This window comes from Cnephaeus nilssonii (assembly GCF_951640355.1).
Source record: "Cnephaeus nilssonii genome assembly, chromosome: 9".
NCBI classification, from domain to species: Eukaryota; Metazoa; Chordata; class Mammalia; order Chiroptera; family Vespertilionidae; genus Cnephaeus; species Cnephaeus nilssonii.
This window is the reverse complement of record NC_137080.1, coordinates 3,704,136-3,723,993: the sequence shown is the minus strand read 5'-3', so window position 1 is coordinate 3,723,993 and position 19,858 is coordinate 3,704,136. Positions and strand designations below refer to the sequence as shown.

At 59.3% G+C, this 19,858-nt stretch overlaps 1 protein-coding gene across 3 annotated transcripts in view; it reads left to right on the top strand.

The window, feature by feature from the left end:
* IGF2R (insulin like growth factor 2 receptor) overlaps positions 1-19,858 on the top strand; it is a 94,462-nt gene that overhangs the window by 26,160 nt on the left and 48,444 nt on the right. For all 3 annotated transcript variants that reach the window (XM_079781039.1, XM_079781038.1, XM_079781037.1), the window contains exons 3-10: positions 3,734-3,861; positions 5,617-5,715; positions 10,133-10,265; positions 12,364-12,493; positions 14,073-14,178; positions 16,650-16,812; positions 16,942-17,113; positions 17,947-18,050. In XM_079781039.1, the coding sequence (XP_079637165.1) occupies positions 3,734-3,861; positions 5,617-5,715; positions 10,133-10,265; positions 12,364-12,493; positions 14,073-14,178; positions 16,650-16,812; positions 16,942-17,113; positions 17,947-18,050 (1,035 nt within the window). The remainder of the gene's footprint in view (positions 1-3,733; positions 3,862-5,616; positions 5,716-10,132; positions 10,266-12,363; positions 12,494-14,072; positions 14,179-16,649; positions 16,813-16,941; positions 17,114-17,946; positions 18,051-19,858) is intronic.

Below are 19,858 nucleotides of genomic sequence, written 5' to 3'. Positions count from 1 at the left end.
TTCGGCGGGCCCAGCGCGCGGTCTGGCGGGCCCAGCGTGCGGTCTGGCGGACCCAGCGCGCGGTCTGGAGCACCCAGCGCGGTCTGGCGGACCCGGCCTGGCGATCGGGATCTGGAGGACTCGGTGCGGCCCGGCGGGCCTGGGCGAGCGCGGCCTGGCCTGGCGGGCTCGGCCTGGAGACCACCGTGGTCTGGCGGGGCTGGCGCGCGCAGCCTGGGCTGGAGGAAGCGCCCTGGCGAGCGCGGCCTGGAACTCGCGCGCTCCGATCGGCCGGGGCCCCGCCAGTGCGTTCTGGCCTGGCGGAACCGGCCTGGAGAACGTGGCCTGGCGGGCCCTGCGCGAGGTCTGGAGGACCCGGCGCGGTCTGACGGGCCCGGCGAGCGCGACCCAGCCCATTTGGCGCCGTCCTCGGGAGCTGGCCGTGGGCCTGGCGTGCTGGCCGCCGCCCCGCAGTCCTCTCCCGGCTTTCGTCCGGGGAGGATGGCCTGGCTGGCCGGTTGCCGCGGTGGTTTGCCGCGGTTGCGTGCCGCGGATCGGATCGCTGCGGCCTCTCCTCGTGTGCCCTGGTCGGCTGCCGGTGTCGGCCGCCAGGCGGAGCGGGCAGAGGAGGAAGACGAGATGGATGGGCTGGCGCAGTGCCGATGCGGCCTGACGCGGAGGGATGCCGCTGCCTCGCGCCGCGGCGGCAGAGCTCGGCCGGATCCCTCTCGGCCCGAGGCCAGGGCCCTTCTGCTTCCCCTTTCAGGATGGGCCCCGCAGTTACGAGGAGCCCCAGGAGCTCTGGGCACAGGGCCGGAACGGGCTGCGGTATGGGGGGACTGCAGTATGGGGGGAGGGTCTTTAAGCTGCGGGGATGCACGCCCGTGCGCGCCCTCTTGCGGCCGCCGCGCACCGCTTTCCGCCGCCGCCCCCGCGTCTCCTGCAGCGCCGGGCTGCGGGGGCGCCCGGAAGCCCCGCCCCATCGCCCGGTCCCAGACCCGCCCACTGTGGGCGGAGCTTGGGGCGCTGTCCACAGGGCGCTGTCCACGGCGCTGTCCACGGCGCTGTCCGCGGTGCCGGCGCGGCGGCGGGGCTCTGCGCCCTTTCGGCGGAGGGAGAGGAGATTGCAGAGCGCACAGCCCTCCGGCCTCCGGGCCTCCGGCACACGCTGGCGCGCAGGCGGGCGGGTCACGGAACCGCTGTGCCGCCAGCGCGACCGTGACGCAGCTCTGAAACCCATTTCCTCTTCCCCAGTTGGCATCTTAATTTCACCCCCTCTTCTTTTTTTAAAGGCCTCAGCTGTGTGTATTGAATTGGGCCAGTTATACTCCTGAGTTCATGATATGCACGTATCAATCATCCGAAGGCTAACCTTTTAATTTTATTTTATTTAAAAATATTTCTATTGGTTTTAGAGAGGAAGGAAGAGGGAGGGAGAGATAGAAACATCAGCGATGAGAGAGAATCATTGATTGGCGGCCTCCTGCACGCCCCCCACTGGGCCTGCAACCCGTGACCGGAATCGCCCTTCACATCCGCAGGCCGACCCTCTATCCACTGAGCCAAACCGCCAGGGCTCATTTTGTTTTTAATTAATTGTGTTAGATAATGTAATGAATCCTATCTTTAACAAAATGTAGGAGGAACCCGGCAATAACCACTATTGATGTGCCCCCCCCAATTACTGGAAGTGACCATTAGCCCACATCTGTATTTGAAAATGTGTCCCTTCTCTTCCTTCCTTCCTCACCCCCCACCCCCCAATCTGGGTGTGTGTGTATGTGATGTTTTCAACGCTTTGGGGACTCAGGTGGTAACAGTGTTGTGCTGCTGGAAATGAACTCCATTGTCACCTTTCACTGTGGTTTATTCCTTGTCACCCTGTGCAGTGTGGTGTGGCCCTTCCCCATTGAACCTGCTCTTCGGTCGAGGGCCATTCGGTGCTAGTGTGAAACATACCCGTTGTTCTTTCACTTGTCTCCTGCCGGAGTGTGCCTGGTTTGCTCTTAGGCATCTGCCTGAGAGTTGAATAGTTAGGTCATAGGGTACATGAAAATTCAATTTTAGGGCATGATGCCAAACGGACTTAGGAAGTGGTCATGCCAGTTGACACCTCCACGCAGCATAGGAGAGCTCTCCGCCGTCTCTCCTCCCACACTTGGTGTTTAATTTTTGTCCATGGAATTGCTGAAATCGGTATGCCATGTGGTCTCGATTTGCAATTCCTTGTTCACCAGTGATGCTCTACATCCTCATGTGTTTAGTGATGTGTTTCCTTCTGTCTGAAGACGTCCTGTCCATTTTATATTGAGTTATATTGAGTCATATGACTTATTCTCTGTCTAGAAGGCTTAGATTTTCCTCTTCGCTTTTGATATTAAAATTCATCATATCTTGACTAGCTGTGGGTCTTAAAAAACACTCTCCTCTTTTTGTGTTCTCTGTCAGGCTATTCACTTTCCTTTATTTCCTAGGTTTATAATTTCTTTTGGCCTTTGTGAGTTTATATATTCTAGATGCCAGTTCTTTGCCAGCTCTGTGTACTCCCGGTTTACAACTTGTTTCTTTTGTTAAGCTATTTTTGATGAATATAAAATTTTAAATTTAGTAACAAATTTACCAGTTTTTTGTAGTTAATGCTATTTAGTGTTACTTTCTTCCATTAAGATATAAAAGATAACTAACTATATTTTCTACTAATAACTTGAAAGTTTGGTGTTCAATGTTTACATCTTTAACCCATTTAGAGTTTATTTTTGTATGTGGTGGTAGGTAGTGATCCTATTTTATCGTTTTTTTTTCCCCACATGGATTGCCATTTTGTTTCCAATTGCATTTATTGAATATCCTCTTCTTTGCCAACTGATGATATATTGAAGTTTGATTTGCACAAATGCCTCTCCTATGTTCTAGTCTGTCAGTTTATCTGTTTCTATGCCAACTACCATCGTATTAACCAGTTAACTGCCATGTGTCCAAAACGGAAACCATCCCCACACACCATGATATTTTGAATTTAATTTAAAAAATCAGTTTGCAATGAATATTATAAAAATAAATATATGACTCACAATTCGGGTGTTGCTGAATATTTTCAGTTGAAAATTCACACGAAAAATGATTTTAAAGTTGGTCTGTAGACGCTTATGGCAGGCAGATGGTTAATGCTATGTATACTTTTTATTCTTGATTATTACAGCAATGTCCCAGGCAAACTAAGACATGATTACTCGACTTGTGAGCCATTCTAAAGAATTTTGATTTATAGCACATATGATGGGAAGTTATTGAAGAATATCCGTGGCCGAGTTATAGGTTCTAAAATACATTTTTAATGATCACGCTGGTACAAGATGGATGGGGTGGGGGGATGGTGAGGGACAAGACAAGAGTGGAGTTAAGGGGACCAGTTAGGCTAGAGCTAGAGGGCAGGGGAGAGATGAGAGTGGTTTTAGTAGTGACAGAGATGGAGCGCTGTGGGTGGCTTTGAGAAGGAGGTAGAACCAATCGACCTTTCCGATGTGTTGAATATGGTAGAGAGAAAGGTAGGACTCAGTGTAATGTGTTTGGGGCTTGAACAGCTGGGTGGATGGGGTGCCATTCCTGAGATGCAGAATTCTGGGGAAAGGACAGTTTGCAAGCCTATGAACTTTCAGATGAATTATAGCGCCACTGTTAACTTGCTGATGCTTGGAAATAGCTTTACGGCTATGGATATGGTATAGCTTGTTGATGCTCTTTCCTTTCCGAATAGGCGACTCCCTTTTGAAAAGTGCCACCAGAACGCTCCTGGAGTTCAACACCACGGCGGACTGCGACGGGGAGCGCCGCGCTCGCCACAAGATCCAGAGCAGCATCACCTTCCTCTGTGGCAAGACCTTGGTGAGCCCGCAGATCCCTTTGTAACCTCTTGTTAGAAATGTCTGCCCCTGGGGAGGCCTGGCTACAGTGGTGGTTCCAGGGATAAGAAGTGAAAAAGATGGAAAGCACAGCAGATAAAAACCCCAACCGAAATCGCCGTCGCCATTAAGAACCAATAAGTAAAAAATCCGAAGTCTGTAGTTACAGCGTTCGGGTGAAACTCGATCCACATCCTGTGTGGAACTACAAATCGAAGTGATGGATGTGTTTGAACCCGAAGCACAGTGTAATGTTTATTGCAGGCGTCATTTCCCCCCCTTCTTTCTAAAATCTCTTCCCCCAGCATTTTATTTGGATGGTTTTTAGGGCAATGTATTTATTGTTTTAAATGTTTTTCTTTCCTCATTTACATTAAACTGTAGAGACGGAGATCTATGTAGGACAGCTGTTTTCAAATGATGTGCGGCAGAACGTTTAAAACATGCAGTACCTATGCAGTCGGGGCACCGACTTCTTTTTCCCTTAGACTGTCAAATAAAAAAAAATGACAACAGCCAACACAACAATAGCTGTCCGGCGTGAATGAATCAAAAGTATACCAATTTTTTTTGTGTGTCAGATGGACAAAAAAATGTATTTTTTGGTGTGCCGCAGCATGTTAGTAATTTGTTTATGTGCGTGTCATGAGATGAGGGACGTTGAAAATCGCTGATCTAGGAGAAGTTTTTGCTAGCGGGTAGTAGGCTTCCCAACCGTTTTGGGTATTCCTCGTGTTGGAAGGGGACATAATTGTTCAAAGTGTGATTTGTTCTTGCTGTCTCTACATTGCATGGGATTTTTAAAAATTTTAATCTTGAGTGGTTAGTGAGGGACTTGAAGTAAATAATGGCTAGTTTTTAGGAAAAGCAATTGGTATACAGATCCTATGAATGTTCTCTAATCGGAGCAAGAGCCCAAGTATTTAGAAAAATCAGGGTGAGTAAAACTCATGTGGCCACCAGATTGCTTTAAAATATTATTTTAGAATTCGCTGTGACTGCTATATCCTCAGGCCCATAACGTGTCATCTCAAGAATTTTTTAAAGCTAGAACTTACATGTTTCGTTTGGACCAGCCTATCCGGTGCACTGTTGTCCATGTCGAAACCCTGGGAGGACAGGCGGCTTGCCGTTCTGTGAAATATGGAGGCCTGCGTTACTGGATAGGCCAGCTCCTGTTTTAATTTTAACGGATATCCTTCAAGAATTCTGTGTGCACCGTGAGAGAACCAGGATGGTGAACTCCAGATTTGCACATGGGCGTGCAGCGGTGAATTCCCGCCGGGTCAGGCCTCCCCCGGCAGCGCTGTGGCTAAGTTTGGAGTCTCCCCGGGTCGAGGCGTTGGGGGGGGCGGGGGGGGGGCAGTCTGAAGCGAGGCTGGCTAGAACTCAGCCGGGCCTGGGCGGGCCTCCTCCCTCGCTGACAGGAAGCATGAGGTCACATTTTCTGGCTTTGGCTCTGTTGGCATTTGGTGAAGAGAACATTTGGCGTGAGAGGATCAGGGCCCTGAGGACCGCCTCCCAGGAGCTGACTGTACTCGCAGAGCTGGGCCAGTAGAACAGCCTGGCCCGGGCCTCCCCGGATTCCAGCGTGACTTCATGAAGCCTTTGTCTCCGGGCCTTTGGGTTTGGGGACTCGGCGATGACCTTGTCGCACTGAAAACGGTTGCGATGGCTCCTCAGTGTGACGAAGGGAATGGCGTGCGCAGCAGGGTGACCTGTCGCTTTGTCCTCACAGGGCACGCCCGAGTTCGTCGCCGCCGCCGACTGCGTGCACTACTTCGAGTGGAGGACTTCCGCCGCCTGCAAGAAAGACACGTTCAAAGCTAAGAAGGAGGTAGCCTCGAGGTCACGTGCTGGGAAAGTGCATTCGGGCCCTTCCGACTGGAAAGACTGGTTTGGTTGTGACGGTTGTGCTGGGTGGTTCTTCGCTCAGGACAGGGCTCTGCGCAGCCCACAGGCCGTGATGGGAACCGAGCGGCCCACCGGGCAGGCAGGTTCCCTCTGGGTTTCCCGTGCCGGGCGCCTCGGTGCCCGGGGACTCGGCGGAGCGGGGTGTGGTGTGGTGTGCTCCCGTGCCTCCCGGTGCCGCCTGGAGCTGTGCTCCCGGCCAGCTGTCCTGAGCCCTCCAGGTCTTCGCCAGCTCGCCTCGGAGACTGGACGGCTCACCGTTCCCTCCGTTCTTTCTTGGTCAGAGCATTCTTTAAAAAAATTGATTTCAGAGAGGAGGGGAGAGGGAGAGAGAGAGATAGAAACATTAATGGTGAGAGAGAATCATTGACCGGCTGCCTCCTGTTCATCCCCTACTGGGGATGGAGCCCGCAACCCGGGCATGTGCCCTGACTGGGAATTGAACCATGACCTCCTGGTTCATGGATTGATGCTCAACCACTGAGCCACACTGGCCGGTCAGGTCATTCTTGTTGATCCACAAAGTGTCCTGTCCCCTAGATTAGGGCCTCCGAAGGTGGCTCCGCGCGTGGCTTTCCCTGGTCACGGAGGAGAGGAGGGCGGTAGCATCTTTCCGCCTCACTCCTCCCGCCACCCGGGTCGTGCCCGTGGTTTCCTGTGCTCGCCTGGACAGCGGTCTTCGTGGGCCGATTACTCTCACTTTTCGCCATTAGTTTCCTGTCCTGAGGGACCGAGTTCAAAGTCTTAGGAGTGAGGAACGGACCGCGGGAGTTGTTTTCACTGATGGCTAACGCCGTGTCGTTCACGAAGGGCAAAAAGAGATACATTCGCTTTTAAAAAGTAAAGCCAGTGACACGAGGGATGACAGTGGTCACAGGCCTGCACCTACGGCAGTCCGGGAAAGAGGGCGGGGTCACGTGGCGTGGAAGAGGCCACGGCTGCCTCGCCACGGAGGAGCAGCAGGAGGCTCAGGGCGGAAAAGCGTCAAGTGTGGGAGGGAATCAGGCCCGAGGAAATGTCACCGGTCTTTAGGAACGGTGTCGGGTTTACACTTTAAACTGTAAAGCGGAGGGTGAGCTGTTTGCCAGCACCCAGTGTGTGGCAGGCGGAGCCTGTCGGGGCTGCCGGGTAGCTGCCTGCTCCTCCCAGACACCTCCACCGCCCCGGCCCCTCGAGCCCCCGCGGGGCCCCGCCGCCCAGCCTGCCCGCGAGGCTGTGCTCCTGCCTCCTCTCTCGCTCTCCTGAGCTGGCAGCCGCGGCTCCCCCACCTGGGAAAACGCCTTTCCAGATAAGAAAGGGAGAAGAGGCAGTTTGTTGCCCTCCGCCCGGTGCGGCGGGTGGGCAGTCGCACACGGCAGCCGCGGCCCAGCCCCGCCGGGTCTGTGTTTGTGCAGCCCAGAGCGGAGAAGGGCCTGCACGTTTTTATAGGCTGTAAAGAGACAAAGAAGAATGCGGGGCCGAGGCCTACGTGACGCAGGCTGGCATGTTTACTCTGTGGCCTTTGCAGCAGCCGGTGCCCTGCTCTGAATTGTGCTGTGGGGCGGAGCGGGAGGGCCAGCTGTTTTTTCTCAAAACAGTGACATTTAATTTCTCTCCGGCGTGGATCCGAAGGTGCAGGAGAGACGTTGCAGTCTGCTCTCTGCTCGCCTCGGGGGCTGGGCGGCAGCTGGGCTTGATCCCTCTGGTGTCCGGGCTGGGAGGGCCCGTTGGGGGCCTCGTGGGAGGAGTTTCTTGCGTTTTGAAAGGCTTCTTGCTTTCAGGGGCCCGGGGACTAAAGGTCCGGAGGGCGCGTCCCTGCTCACGACCTGCACTCCTTTCTGCCTCCGCGCCGGCACCTTAGAGGGAGGACCGAGGAGCGTGTGGCCGCTCGCGTAGCCTGCTGTCACCGCTCCAGGTCACAGTGCCCCCGGGTCCCCATCGAGGACCTCGCCTTACCCTGTCTCGGGGATGGATTACGCTGACCGGCTGTGGTGCGACTCCAGGAATTGTTAAAACACTCAGCGTTTCTTTTAATTTAAATTCTTCATGGTTGAAAGTATTGCATTTGTCTCCTTTCCCCCCCATGGGCCTCTCCCCGGCCGCTCCCGCCCCCCAGCACCTGCCCTCGCCCCCTCCTCTCTGCATCCACCGGTTGTGCTTATCTGCATGCACACAGCACCCCGCACTTCTCAGGGAGAAACCCACTCAGTCCAGGGTGCTTGCCGCCATGACGTGCACACCTCGCTCACAGTTCCCGGTTTCTTTGTTTGTGTTGCTCTGACGGGCAGGAGTCACAGCAGTTCTCCGCTGCCTTGTGCCACGACCACTCGGGGCCCGGGCAGTGGGCCCGGGGAGGGTTTTTTTAGATTACAATTTCCCTAAAGTGCCACGGACGGACGCCCCCCACCCCGGCACTCCGGGGAACACAGGGGACTCAGACTCCAGCCACACAAGCACAGCTAACATACGGCGTGAACAAGGTCCACTCAGTGTGCGGAGCGGGCCGCCCCTCCCCCGCGGCCGCGTTCCTGCGCTCATGAATGTCTCCATTGCTGTGCTCCGTGGGGCAGGAAGTGGGAGGCCCTTCCCCAGGAGCCCGGCCGTTTTCCGACGCGCACTCCAGTTCTGTGGGCGCAGAGCTGGGCGGGCCCGCAGTTCCTTCCTGGCCCGCGCGCCGGCCAGCGGTGGCTGGCTGCCTGGAGCGGGGGTCTGAGCGCCGGCTCCTCACTGGGATCCCTCGAGCCCGTCCAGAATGGCGAGGCCTTGCACACGTGGTCCGTCTTGCCCCCCCTCCCCCCGCCGGGGCCGCTGCGCCTCGCTTTCCCAGGCTTTCATTTTGCAGCCGGAGAGGCGCCCCGCCTCCCTGCTGACCCTCTCGCCTGGCGTGTCCATGTGAACGTGCCGGGGACGGCACACGTCAGATTCGCAGGGTTCGGGACGCTGTGATTGCGTCCCTGGGCCCAGGGACAGTGTGCAGGGTTAGGGACGCTGTGATTGCGTCCCTGGGCCCAGGGACAGTGCGCAGGGAGACCTTCCCTTTAATTTAGGTGATTCCTGAAGCTGTGGGCCCAGCCTTCCTGCAGGACGTAGCCCGAGGCTTGGCGTCTGGCCCCTGTGAGTCATGTTCTCCCGGGACCAGATGTGCCAGCCCCCGTGGTTATCAGCGGCATCTCCGATCACGGGAGCCTCTGCTGAGGGATCTGGTCGGAATGAGTGCGCGTGTGCCCTGAGGCTGCGAGGAGGTGCAAGTTGTTGGTTCAGTCCATTCGCTCTCCATGAAATCTCGGGGAACGGGGCCGGGGGAGAAGGTTAGTGGGTCAGAGCGATCCTGCAGGCCTGATAGCATCTTTCCAAGAAAGATTTGAAAGCTAAATATTAGGCAGTTAATCTTTGCGAGCAGCCCCGCATGTGAATGGCTTCATTGTGGAAGACTGAGTCTCAAGAACATGGTGTTAGGAAACGATGAAGCGAACTGCTTTGAAGTGATTGCCGAGAACACGAGTCTTCGGAGTGTTTCTTCGCACGGGTGGTGACAGGGATGCCCGGGTGTTGTTTTGGAAATAGACCCACCAGGGGGTTTCAAAGGCAGACCTGGCAGGAGGTGGTGTTATCTGGGTGACCGGGGCCTTGGCGAGTCTCGGCATGTGTCTGGGCGCGATGCTCTGCTTGAGAAGTAGGAGCTGTGAGAGCCCGGAGCTGTGTCAGCTGCAACAGGCTCCGTGACAGTTTGGAAATAAGAGGCCATTGGTTCCCAGAGACGAGGGAGTGAGTGGTCATAACGAGAACCCAGGAAGGACGGGCTCGATGCTCGAAGGAGGACTCTGTCCTTGTCTGCTGCTGAGCAGGGGCTGGTGCAGGCACCGTCCCGAGCCCGTCTTTCAGGGTTTCCACAGGGACAGCCGTGTGGGAGGAAGCGAGCAGGTAACACACACCAGCGCCGTGAAGGGGAGGAAGGCGGGGAGGCACAGAGCGGCGGGGAGCACTGCTTTAGATCAGGGTGTCAGGACGGGCTCCCCGAGCAGGTGACGGTTCATCCGAGACCGGAGGGAGGTGGAGCGAGAGCTGTGTGATCCCGGGGAAGGGCATTCCAGGGAGATGCGAGGGAGTGTCGAGTTCCACGGCCGAGCAGCACCCGGGGGCCCCGAGGCTGCGTCCTCGAGGTTGGAGGGGACTCGCTCTCAGTGTGGATCTGAGCAGAGTGATGTGACCTGGGGCAGCTTGGGCAGGACCGAGCTGGTGGTGGTGGGGCCGTGGGCCGCAGGGCAGGGCGTCTGTAATCTGGAGGCAAGGGCCCGCTAAAAAGGCGGCGGGCCGCAGGCCAGTTGGAAGTGCGTGTTGAAGACTGACGCTCTCCTCTCTTCTAGGTGCCGTGCTACGCATTTGATGGCGAGTTCAAGAAGCACGATCTAAACCCGCTGATCAAGCTCAGTGGCGCTTACTTGGTGGATGACTCGGACCCGGACACGTCTCTGTTCATCAACGTTTGCAGAGACATAGGTCTGGACCTGGGGGGGGGGCGTGGGCGAGGGGTGGGGAAGGGTTGCTTGGAAGGGTCCTTGGCTTTGCTCTCCGCCTGAGTGCCCCTGCCTGGAGCCACGTGGCCGTGAGGCCTCCGAGATAGTGTTTGTCCCCACAGACGTCTCTGTGCACAGCCCCCCCCTTGGCCCAGGAATCCGATCCCTCACACGTTCCCTCCACCCTGCGAGTCCAGCCCCGTGTGCGCTCTCTGCCTGACACTTGGGGTTTCCAGATTCTCCAGTAAATCTTACTTCTAGTGAGATGGGGGCTGTTGGGGGGATGGATTGATATGGTGTGTGGGCGCTGAGCACGGCTGGAGGAAGTGGAGTCCGGAGTTCCTGGCCGGGCTGGGGAAGCCACGTGTGCCCGGCTGTGGGAAGCCACGTGTGCCCGGCTGTGGGAAGCCACGTGTGCCACCTGAGGCCCTTGGCTGTGAGCTGCAGGCTGGGAAAAGGGAGAGAGGGGTGCCCAGGGTCCGCGGGCACTTGGTCATGACCCATATTTCATTCTGGGACGACGTCTTGCCTGGCTGTCCCTGAAGCTGCCAGGACTGGTGTGAGAAGCTTGGGGTCTGCTCAGCCACCTGCAGGCTGTGCCCAGCCTTGATCCAGAGCAGCCTGGGAAGCTGCGCTGAGCCCGGCTGGAGCCGAGCTCGGCGTTTGCTTCAAGGGCTGTGAGTTGTTCGTCCTGTGCTGGCTTTGCTGGTAATTAACAAAAAGTAATTCTCCCCTGTTTCCCTTACATTCTTACTCCTCACATCGTGCTAGTGTATAGGACTTCGGCCTTAGAAACGTTGGGAAAAGTTTTTAAAAAGAAAGCCAGCCCAGGAGAGGACTGTGGGCAGCAGGCACATGAGTGTGAGTGGTGCGTGTTGTTCACACTGTGCGTGGACATCACGTGCCCCTTGGCTCACCACTTCTACGTCGTTCTAAAACGGGAGCCGCTCGGCTCCCCGGGGGCCAGCGCCGGGCAGGTGTGTGGCCGGTTGTTCATGTCATTCTTTTGTGCTCCCAGGACGGCGTCTGTTGTTCTTCTGGAGAAAGGTCGGTAGACAAAGTCTTTATCTGAAAATGGGCCTGTAACTCAAATTTGGTGATCAAGTTGAATTCCGAAATAATATGCGATTATTCAGATTCACTGGATACATTCTTAAAAGAGCTTTTTTTCGTTCCAATTGACTGGCAGTTTGAGTTGGGTTCCGTGACTTGGATTCACACGGGATCACCCACACGGAGTGTCTTTACCCCGACACTCTCCAGCCCAGGAGATTGCTCCGGGCCTCACACCGTGTGAGGAAAGCGACCCTGGAAACCAGGAACCGCGTCGCTTTCCTGCCGGCGGCTCAACCGCACGCCGAGGGCTCGCGCCTCACCTTTGCCTCCAGTCCCCCAAGTGCTCCGTCCCCCGTGGGTCACTGCGGGCACGGGGCCCCGGAGCCGCAGACGCTCAGGCGCACTCACCACCCGGCAGGGAAATCTCATGATGTGGCCTGAGACCGACGGTCCGTGTCCTCCCCATCGTCTGTGACTCCTCCACCCTGTGGGGTGGCTCGGGGCTGGGAGGCTGTGCAGTTAGATCAGAGGTGTCGCAGAGGTCCGTGGTGGATCTAGGACTTGAATCCAGACCGTCTGTGGGTTCTCTCTCGAGTCTCCTCGTCTTCACACAGACCCACGGAGTCCCTGCCTTGGCTAGTCTGTGTATAGATTGGAAGGGGGTCAGGCTGAAGTTCGTGTGTGTCTAGGAGGAGGGGGCACATTCCTCAAGGTCAGCGAACACGAGAGCCCCTGCTTAGCGGGCGCCTCTTACGTGCCAGGTGCGGGGCGAGGGCCCTGCATTCCTTCCCCGACACGTGCCCGCAGCCCTGCGGGTGGGGGCCGCCGCTCTCCCTCCTCCTCACGCAGGCAGGTCACGGATGTCCAAGGTCTCAGAATGGAATGCGGTCCAAGCTTCTCCCTTACGTTACTTATGGAGACTTGGAAAATGTTGATCTTGTTTTTTTTCTTTCAAGGGACCTTGGGCCGAGGGTAAGTGTGGCGACCCTTTGACGCTAATCCACATCCCATGTAATGTTTTACAGACGCTCTACGGGGCCCGAGCCCGCAGCTGCGCGCCTGCCCCCTGGGCACTGCCGCCTGCCTGGTGCGCGGGGGCCAGGCCTTCGACGTGGGCCGGCCCACGGAGGGCCTGAAGCTCGTGAGCAAGGACAGGTCAGTGTGCCGGGCGCTGCCCTCCTCAGCAGGAGCCTGGCTTTGTAGTTTGTTGCAAGATAATGCTTGCAAAACCATGGCTTCCCACATGCTTGCAAAAGCACTAGTCATCGCGGTGAGTCACCGAGGCTGCCTGACTGCTAATCACTTGTCTCCAGGCTGTGAGGACGTGGGCCGGGATGAGCGCACGGGGCTGCCTCATGTGACAGCTCCCTGCAGGTGTGCCTGACGTTGGCCATGGCAGGTCCCCGGTGAAGTTCACCGTGTCCACCCTTATCTGCTCTTCAGAGACACCATCCTGCAGGGAGAGGGCAGGAAGGGCAGTGTGCTGGCTCCCTGCCGGGGCACCGGCCCCCCAGCCCCCCAGCACTCCCCCCAGGCCCGGTGCTTCATTCCTCATGATAAGACGTGCTGCTTGCACGTGCTCTCCCGCCTCTGCGCCTGACTCGGCAGGGAGACGCTTTCCTCGTGGGCACACGTGACCGCGGCTGGCGCTGGGGTGGAGGGTTTGATGGCCCCCCGGTGGCACTTGATGGACACCTCGTGGGCTGCGCTGCGTGGAGCTGTGCTCATCAGCACTGCGATTACAGATCGCCCGCGGAAGGGGAGCACGCCTGAGAGGTGCAATGGCGGGGGGCTTCTCGGCGTGTCTGCCTGCGTGTGCGGGCTGCCGTGAGCCGAGCACCGCCCCGGCGGCCCGCCGCGGAGGCCGTGTGCGCTCAGCTCCCAGGCCGGCAGTCCAGTGCCAGGGCGTTTGTCCCGCGGCCTTTCTCCCTGTGCCCCCTGCTTCCCTCGTCCTGGTCCCCTCCTCTTCTGAGGACACAGTCCTGTCTGATTAGCGCCCACCCCGAGGACCTCGTCCTAATCGCCTCGTTGAATACCTCCGTCCCCAAAGACGGTCACACGCTGAGGGGCTGGGGTTGGGGCTTCCACGGGAACTGGGGGCGGGAGGACGCCATGCAGCCCACAACGTCGTTCTACGTGACAAATGGATTCTTCGGACCCGGGGACTTGGTGGGAAGCGGGCGTTGAACGAACGCCTGAGCGTGTGTTTCCGGCTGTTCTGTGGCCGGCTCACGGGGAGTGCGGGGGAGGCCCCGAGGCGAGAGGCCCCCACCCCCGCGGGAGGCCCTTCCGCTGCGGCCAGCTGGCCAGCACGCTCCGCGATCCTCAGGTGACAAGGACGACCTTGGCTTGCACGTAGACCTCGTTGTTTGGAGAGGAAGCGGTCTTGCGGGCTGTGGCAGCGATGGCTTGACCTGCTCAGCTGTGTTTGTTTGGTTTTGTTAGAGTGTAATGTTTTTTGTTTGACTCAGACAGCTTTTCTTAGTATTTAAATTTACACGTTGCTTGTTTTATTTGTTTTTTGAAGAAAATAGCACTAAATTGAAGTTTGCTTTTAAATTTATTTTCCTTCCCCAAATGGGAATGAATTAAAGTGGACTGCGTATGGCTTCCTTTACATCTTCCTTCAGTTTCCGGTGTCCCCAAGTGAATGCTCAGGGCCCCCGGATTAATTTGAATGCCTTTAATTTGGAAGCGATACTTTGTAACGCTCCTGTCTCTCTGTGGCCTCCAGGCTGGTCCTGACCTACGGGAAAGAAGAGGCAGGGAAGCCAGACTTCTGTGAGGGCCACAGCCCGGCCGTGACCGTTACCTTCGTCTGCCCGTCGGAGCGCCGGGAGGTGAGGCTGGTCTCCCGGGACCACTAGCCGGGCTGCCTGGGAGCAGGGGCTGGGGCCGCGGCGGGCGGACTGTGGGGAGAACGTGCTTCCCGGGATGGCCGCGGGGGCGAGGCTCCCGGAGAACAGCCGGCCGTTTGCTCTCGGCCACCTCGAGGGGCCCCTGGGTGTGCACGTGGGACGGGGTTTTGTGCTGCTCCTGTGGGAGACGATTTTAATTGGTCCGTGGACAGATTTTAAAAAATTTTCGTAGCTATGCTGATTTGAGTGGGTTTTTAAAACCATCCCTACACCCCCAAACCCGTGACTTCACGGCCCTCGTTGTTCGGGGATGAAACCAGGTAGAAGTAGCTAATGGGTCTACGGGAACGTGGTCAGAAATGAGCGGTGCAGATGCTGTGCAGACCTGGGGGGCTCTGTGCAGGGCTTTGGGGGTCCCGCCCAGTGTGGAAGAATCGGCCGCGGGACGGCCCCCTGGGCTCACAGGGGAGCCGTCGCCCTCCCGGCCTCCCCCTCCCCGCCGGCCTCCCCCGGCGGAGCTGCCAGCAGCCTGATTGCTCTGTCCTCTGGCTGTTTACGCAGCGGAGCACAGCTGTAAACTCCGTGAGGGTAGGGCGGTCTGGGTTGTCCTTGGCCGGTGCCCAGTGGTGTTGCGTGCACGTGTGGCTGTGAAGTGTTTTAGCAGATGTGGGTGCCGATGGCCGGGAGACAGCCCGCAGGAAGGGCAGGGCTCCCCCTGATTTATTCCTGTCTCCTCCGAGCGGAGGGAGCGAGGAGGAGGGGAGTGCTTGGGCCAGGGAGCCCTGCTCCCCTCCCCCCAAATAAACGTGGAATGTGCCGTGGCAGCCGGCCAGCTTTGTGCGCTGGGGTATGGGGACAAAGGTTTAGCCCCGACCGGCTTTCCGCGTTGGGTCCCCAGACTCCCAGGGCCCGCGGTGGCAGCTCACAGGGGACCCGCCTGGCCGCCCCAGGCTCGACGTCAGTGCTGAGTGCGAGGTGGAGGGGTCCTGATTTATTCCTTCCGTCCGTGCCTACGCATGGGAATGGAAACCTTCTCAGGCTGCGGAGGCCGTCTCGGGGCCGCGGGCTCACAGGCCCCCCCCCCCCCCCCCCCCCGTTTCACTGCATGCAGTGAGGACCCGTAGGCTCGGAGAGGAGTGGGCGCCCCCTCTCCCGCCCGCCCCTCCCGCCCTCTCCTCCCAGACAGGAGGCACCGCGGTGTCCGTGCAGGGGCTGGTTTGCTGCTGGGAAGGGAAGGGTTCCCGCCCAGCCTCGCTGCTCATGGGGCCGCACTCGGGTTACATGTGGTGCCTTCATTCGCGAAGGTTTACTTAGGCGTTTGCGCTGGCTGAATGCTTTTCGGAGCTGGGAGTTTAGTCAACGTGTCCCTTGTAGATTTCTTTAAAAAAGCTTTAGTGAATGTACAGATGGCAAAAGCCCCCCGTTTTAAGCACAGGAACAGCATTATGCAACCAGTGCCCCCGTCTGATGTTCGGAGGTGCCCATCACCCCGTCAGAGACCTGGCGTGGCCACTGCCGCCCCTGCCCCAGCCTGGCAGCCACAGCCGTGGACGTGCCTTTCTGGGCATCGTGCGCAGTGACCGTCGAGGGCAGTGACCGCCCACTGTGTGCCTTTGTGTCCGACGTCTCCCGCGCGGCCCGGCCGCCGTCGGCACGTGTCCGACCTGCCCGCGCCGAGGGCTGAGAGCACCGGCTTTGAGTCAGACAGACGGAGCCGGACGCGCCACTTCACAGCTTATTCATCACATGACCCGTGTTTGCAAACCAGCCCCGAGGACTGTGCCTGGCACGTAGCGGCGCCGGGTAAACATTTGCAGGGCGGCGGCGCTCAGAGGCGGCAGCCCTGCCTGATGCTGAGCAGCCACACACTCTCCCGGCGATGGTTACGGACGGCACTGCCCGCCGGGAGCAGGGACCTCCGGCCTCCGTCCCTGTCCCACCGCAGGCTCGGCCAGAGCTCCGTCTGCCAGGATGATGTGGGTGAGGCCTGCCCCTGGGGCAGGAGCACATGGAGGCGTGCCCAGGCCCCTGGGGCAGTCAGGAGAGGGGTGCAGGGCCGGCTCCCTAGAGGCTCCCAGGCACAGCGATTCCCACGCAACTTGGGGGCGTCCCTGGCCCGGGCTCCCCAGCTCTTCTGATTGAAAGGTGCTGCCGCCCGCCCTTTGCCTCACTCGCCTGGCTGCCGCCGAGGCCGAGGGTGTCGGGTGACGGGTTCAGGGTGCTCTGGCCGAAGCCCGAGTGTGACCCTGAGGGGGCGGGGGTGCTGGCGCGTCACTGGGGTCGTGGCAAGTCAGGGAATCCAGACATGTCCAGGCCACTGAGGCTGCGGAGCAGGGACCGGAAAACGTAAAAACCCAACCGCCGACTTCCGCGGCTTCAGAAGCGAGGAGAGCCTGTGTTTAAGCTGGATGTTCACAATGGAAGTTTGCACCCTCCCAAACCGTTTCCCATAGGGCACCCTTCCCAAGCTCACGGCCAAGTCCAACTGCCGCTACGAGGTCGAGTGGGTCACCGAGTACGCCTGCCACCGGGATTACCTGGAGAGCAGCAACTGCTCCCTGAGCAGCGCGCAGCACGACATCGCCATCGACCTGTGGCCGCTGCGGCAGACCCGAGGTGAGCGGCGCGGGGCCGGGCCGTGTGCGCGGGCGCGGGGGAGGCCCCGGCCGTGGGCGCGGCGCTGTAGCTCCCGCCGCTGCGGCCGTGGCGCCCGGGGCCTCTGCTCACGTGTCCCCTCCTCTCCAGGCCGTTACTACACTGCCGACGGGAAGGAGTACGTTTTTTATTTGAATGTCTGCGGAGAAGTTGAAGCAGCCCCAAAGGCCTGTAATGAGAAACAGGCTGCGGTTTGCCAAGCAAAGAAGCCTGATTTCACTCAAGTCAAAGTGGCAGGAAAATTCCAGAGCCAGACTCTCCGGTGCGTAAACAGCCTCCCCGCGCTTTCCCAGCGCATTGTGTCTGTTCTTGTAAAACTTACCCCACTTCCCGTGGCCCCTTCCTCCTCCGTCCCGCAAAGCCCGGGAGCCGGGAGGGCGTCCCTCCCTCCGACCTGCCTGGGGCGTGGGCCTGGGTCCCTGGGCACGGCAGCTCTTCCTGGCCGGACAATGAGATGGCTCCTGTAAAAGCGGTTTGCTTTACGAGCCATTGTTCGGAAGGAGCCGCACTGTAGGAAACGCACTTGATTAGTTTACAGTGGAAGCGGCTTTTGTCCTTAAAAACTTATCTCTCCTCGTTTTCCGTTGTCTCTGGCACTTGGAGGGTCTGGAATGCCGTGAGCATAACGTAAAGGCTTTAAACAGCTAAGCAAACACACCCAGCCCCGGTCTCGTGGCCCCTGACCTAGTGGTCCTCGATCCTGGGCGGCAGGAGAAGCCGGTCCCCGGAACGCGCCGTGTGCGGGGCCCGCGGGGAAGGCCGCCCGATGGCGGTGGCGGCAGCGCCGTGCGCTTCACGGCCGTTGTTGGCCTGGTACGAAATCCAAGGAGGGAAGGAGGCGCGTGGAGGAGGGTGCAGGCTCCCGGCGAACCTTCGGCGCTGTCCTGCCGCCGTGACGACTTTGAAGTCCGAGGACGATAGGCCCGCCCATGGGGACTCCTTTCCTCTCGCCGTTTTCCCAGCTGGCGAGCGCGTGCTGTTCCGTGTCAGCACCGAGTTGTCGGGGTGTGCGGGGGGCTTAACGGAGGAAGGTTTGAAAACGCAGGTTCCTCTTGGTTCTGCTAAACACGCGTGCACGTGTGTTCCCACACCCAGGTACTCGGACGGAGACCTCACCCTCGTCTACTTCGGCGGCGACGAGTGCAGCTCGGGCTTCCAGCGCATGAGCGTCATCAACTTCGAGTGCAATGAGACTGCGGGTGAGTGTGCCGGGTGGGTGTGCCCGCGGGTGAGTGTGCCCGCGGGTGGGTGTGCCCGCGGGTGAGTGTGCCCGCGGTGGGTGTGCCCGTGGGTGGGTGTGCCGGGTGGGTGTGCCCGCGGGTGAGTGTGCCGGGTGGGTGTGCCCGCGGGTGAGTGTGCCGGGTGGGTGTGCCCGCGGGTGAGTGTGCCGGGTGGGTGTGCCCGCGGGTGAGTGTGCCCGTGGGTGGGTGTGCCTCGGGTGGGTGTGCCTGTGGGTGGGTGTGCCCGCGGGTGAGTGTGCCCGTGGGTAAGTGCTTGCGCCTGCTCAGGCGCCGGGCACGGGTGTTCCTGAGAGTGGAGTGCTGAATGGGGCAGTCAGGCGTCCTCCCGGCGTGGCACCTCAGCCCCCAGCCAGCGACACGCATCCTGTTTCCACTCCCCCCCTCCCCCTGTTTGCTTTGGGAGTGGGCCCAGCTGGGACGGAGGCTCTGCCTGGGGTTCCACGCTCACCAGCGTGGTTGTGGTTCCTGCAAGGTGGGTCTGCTCACCAACCCCTTTTCTTGTGCAAACTGAGGCTCCAGGGGACCCTTTAAGATGGCGGCCCCGTGATAGCGGCTGGAATTTGGGATCCCAGGAGGTCGCAGGGCCAGTTTGGTTTTTCCGAGCGATTAGGAGACACCTCCTTTTTAAAAAAAGTTCATTTTTGTTGACTTCAGAGATCAAGGGAGAGGGCGAGAGAGAGAGAAGCATCAACGATGAGAGAGAAGCATTGATTGGCTGCCTTCGTGCACCTCCTACTGGGGATCAAGCCTGCAACCAGGGCCTGTGCCCCGACCAGGTTCATAGGCTGATGCTCAACCACCGAGCCCCGCCGCTGGGCAGGAGCAGCTTCCTTGCTGCGGTCACAGTCTCCATCTGCAGAGGTGACGGGATCCCTTGTCATCAGGGAGCGGGCCTGTCTGTTGACCTCCAGGCGGTGACCCCAAGCGTCCTGCAGGCTGGCCCCGCCTCTGCACCTGGTGCTGGTTCCGGAGCCGCCTGCCCACACGCCCACGAGGCCGCCAGTCCCAGCCCTCGGGCCCCGCACGCAGTTTGCTCTGTGTGTTTGTGGCAGCGTCGGCCGTTGGGCCATGGGCAGGTTTCGGCATGGTTCGCTGTGGAGCCCGGGAGAGGCTGCTGTGTGTGACGGGGGTGGGGCCCGAGAGCCGAGCCTGGGGTGCGAAGGAGCTGGGAAGAGGTGGTGAGCAGGACCGAGCTCCCATAAACCGCCCAGCGGGCCCCAAAGAGGGGCCTCGTGCAGCCAGGGGCGGCCTCGCCCACTCGCCCTTCCTCCTGCTCCCCTGCCCCGCTGCCCCTCATGCCCGTCAGCCCGTCCCACACGCACCCTCGCTGACCGTGGAGACGGTGGCCAGCCCTGTGTAACGTCCACGTTCTCCGTGAGCCATTCAGCACGCGTTGTGTTCGTACTCGCTGGTTTGACCTTGTGAGGCGATGGACACGGCCCGCGAGGCGCTTCTGGCCAGGAGCCGAGGGAGAGGGAGCGGCCAGTGTAAGGCAGGCTGACTCGGGGGGCCCCGGGTGAGTGCCGTCACCCAGAACCTCACCAGGAGGGAGGCCCCGGGGCCCGATCTGGGATCTGGGGAGCCCCCAGGATTGAGGCAGTGAAGGAAAGAGGAGGCCCTGCTTGGGGGAGCCGCAGCAGGGCAGGCGTGAGCCAGGCGCAGAGCAGGGAGGCTGTGGGCGCCGTCTGTGGCCGAGGGAACACCTCACCCAGGCCGTGAATGTGGGTCGCGGTGAGCAGCTCCAGGGTGTATACTTAGACTGTGGC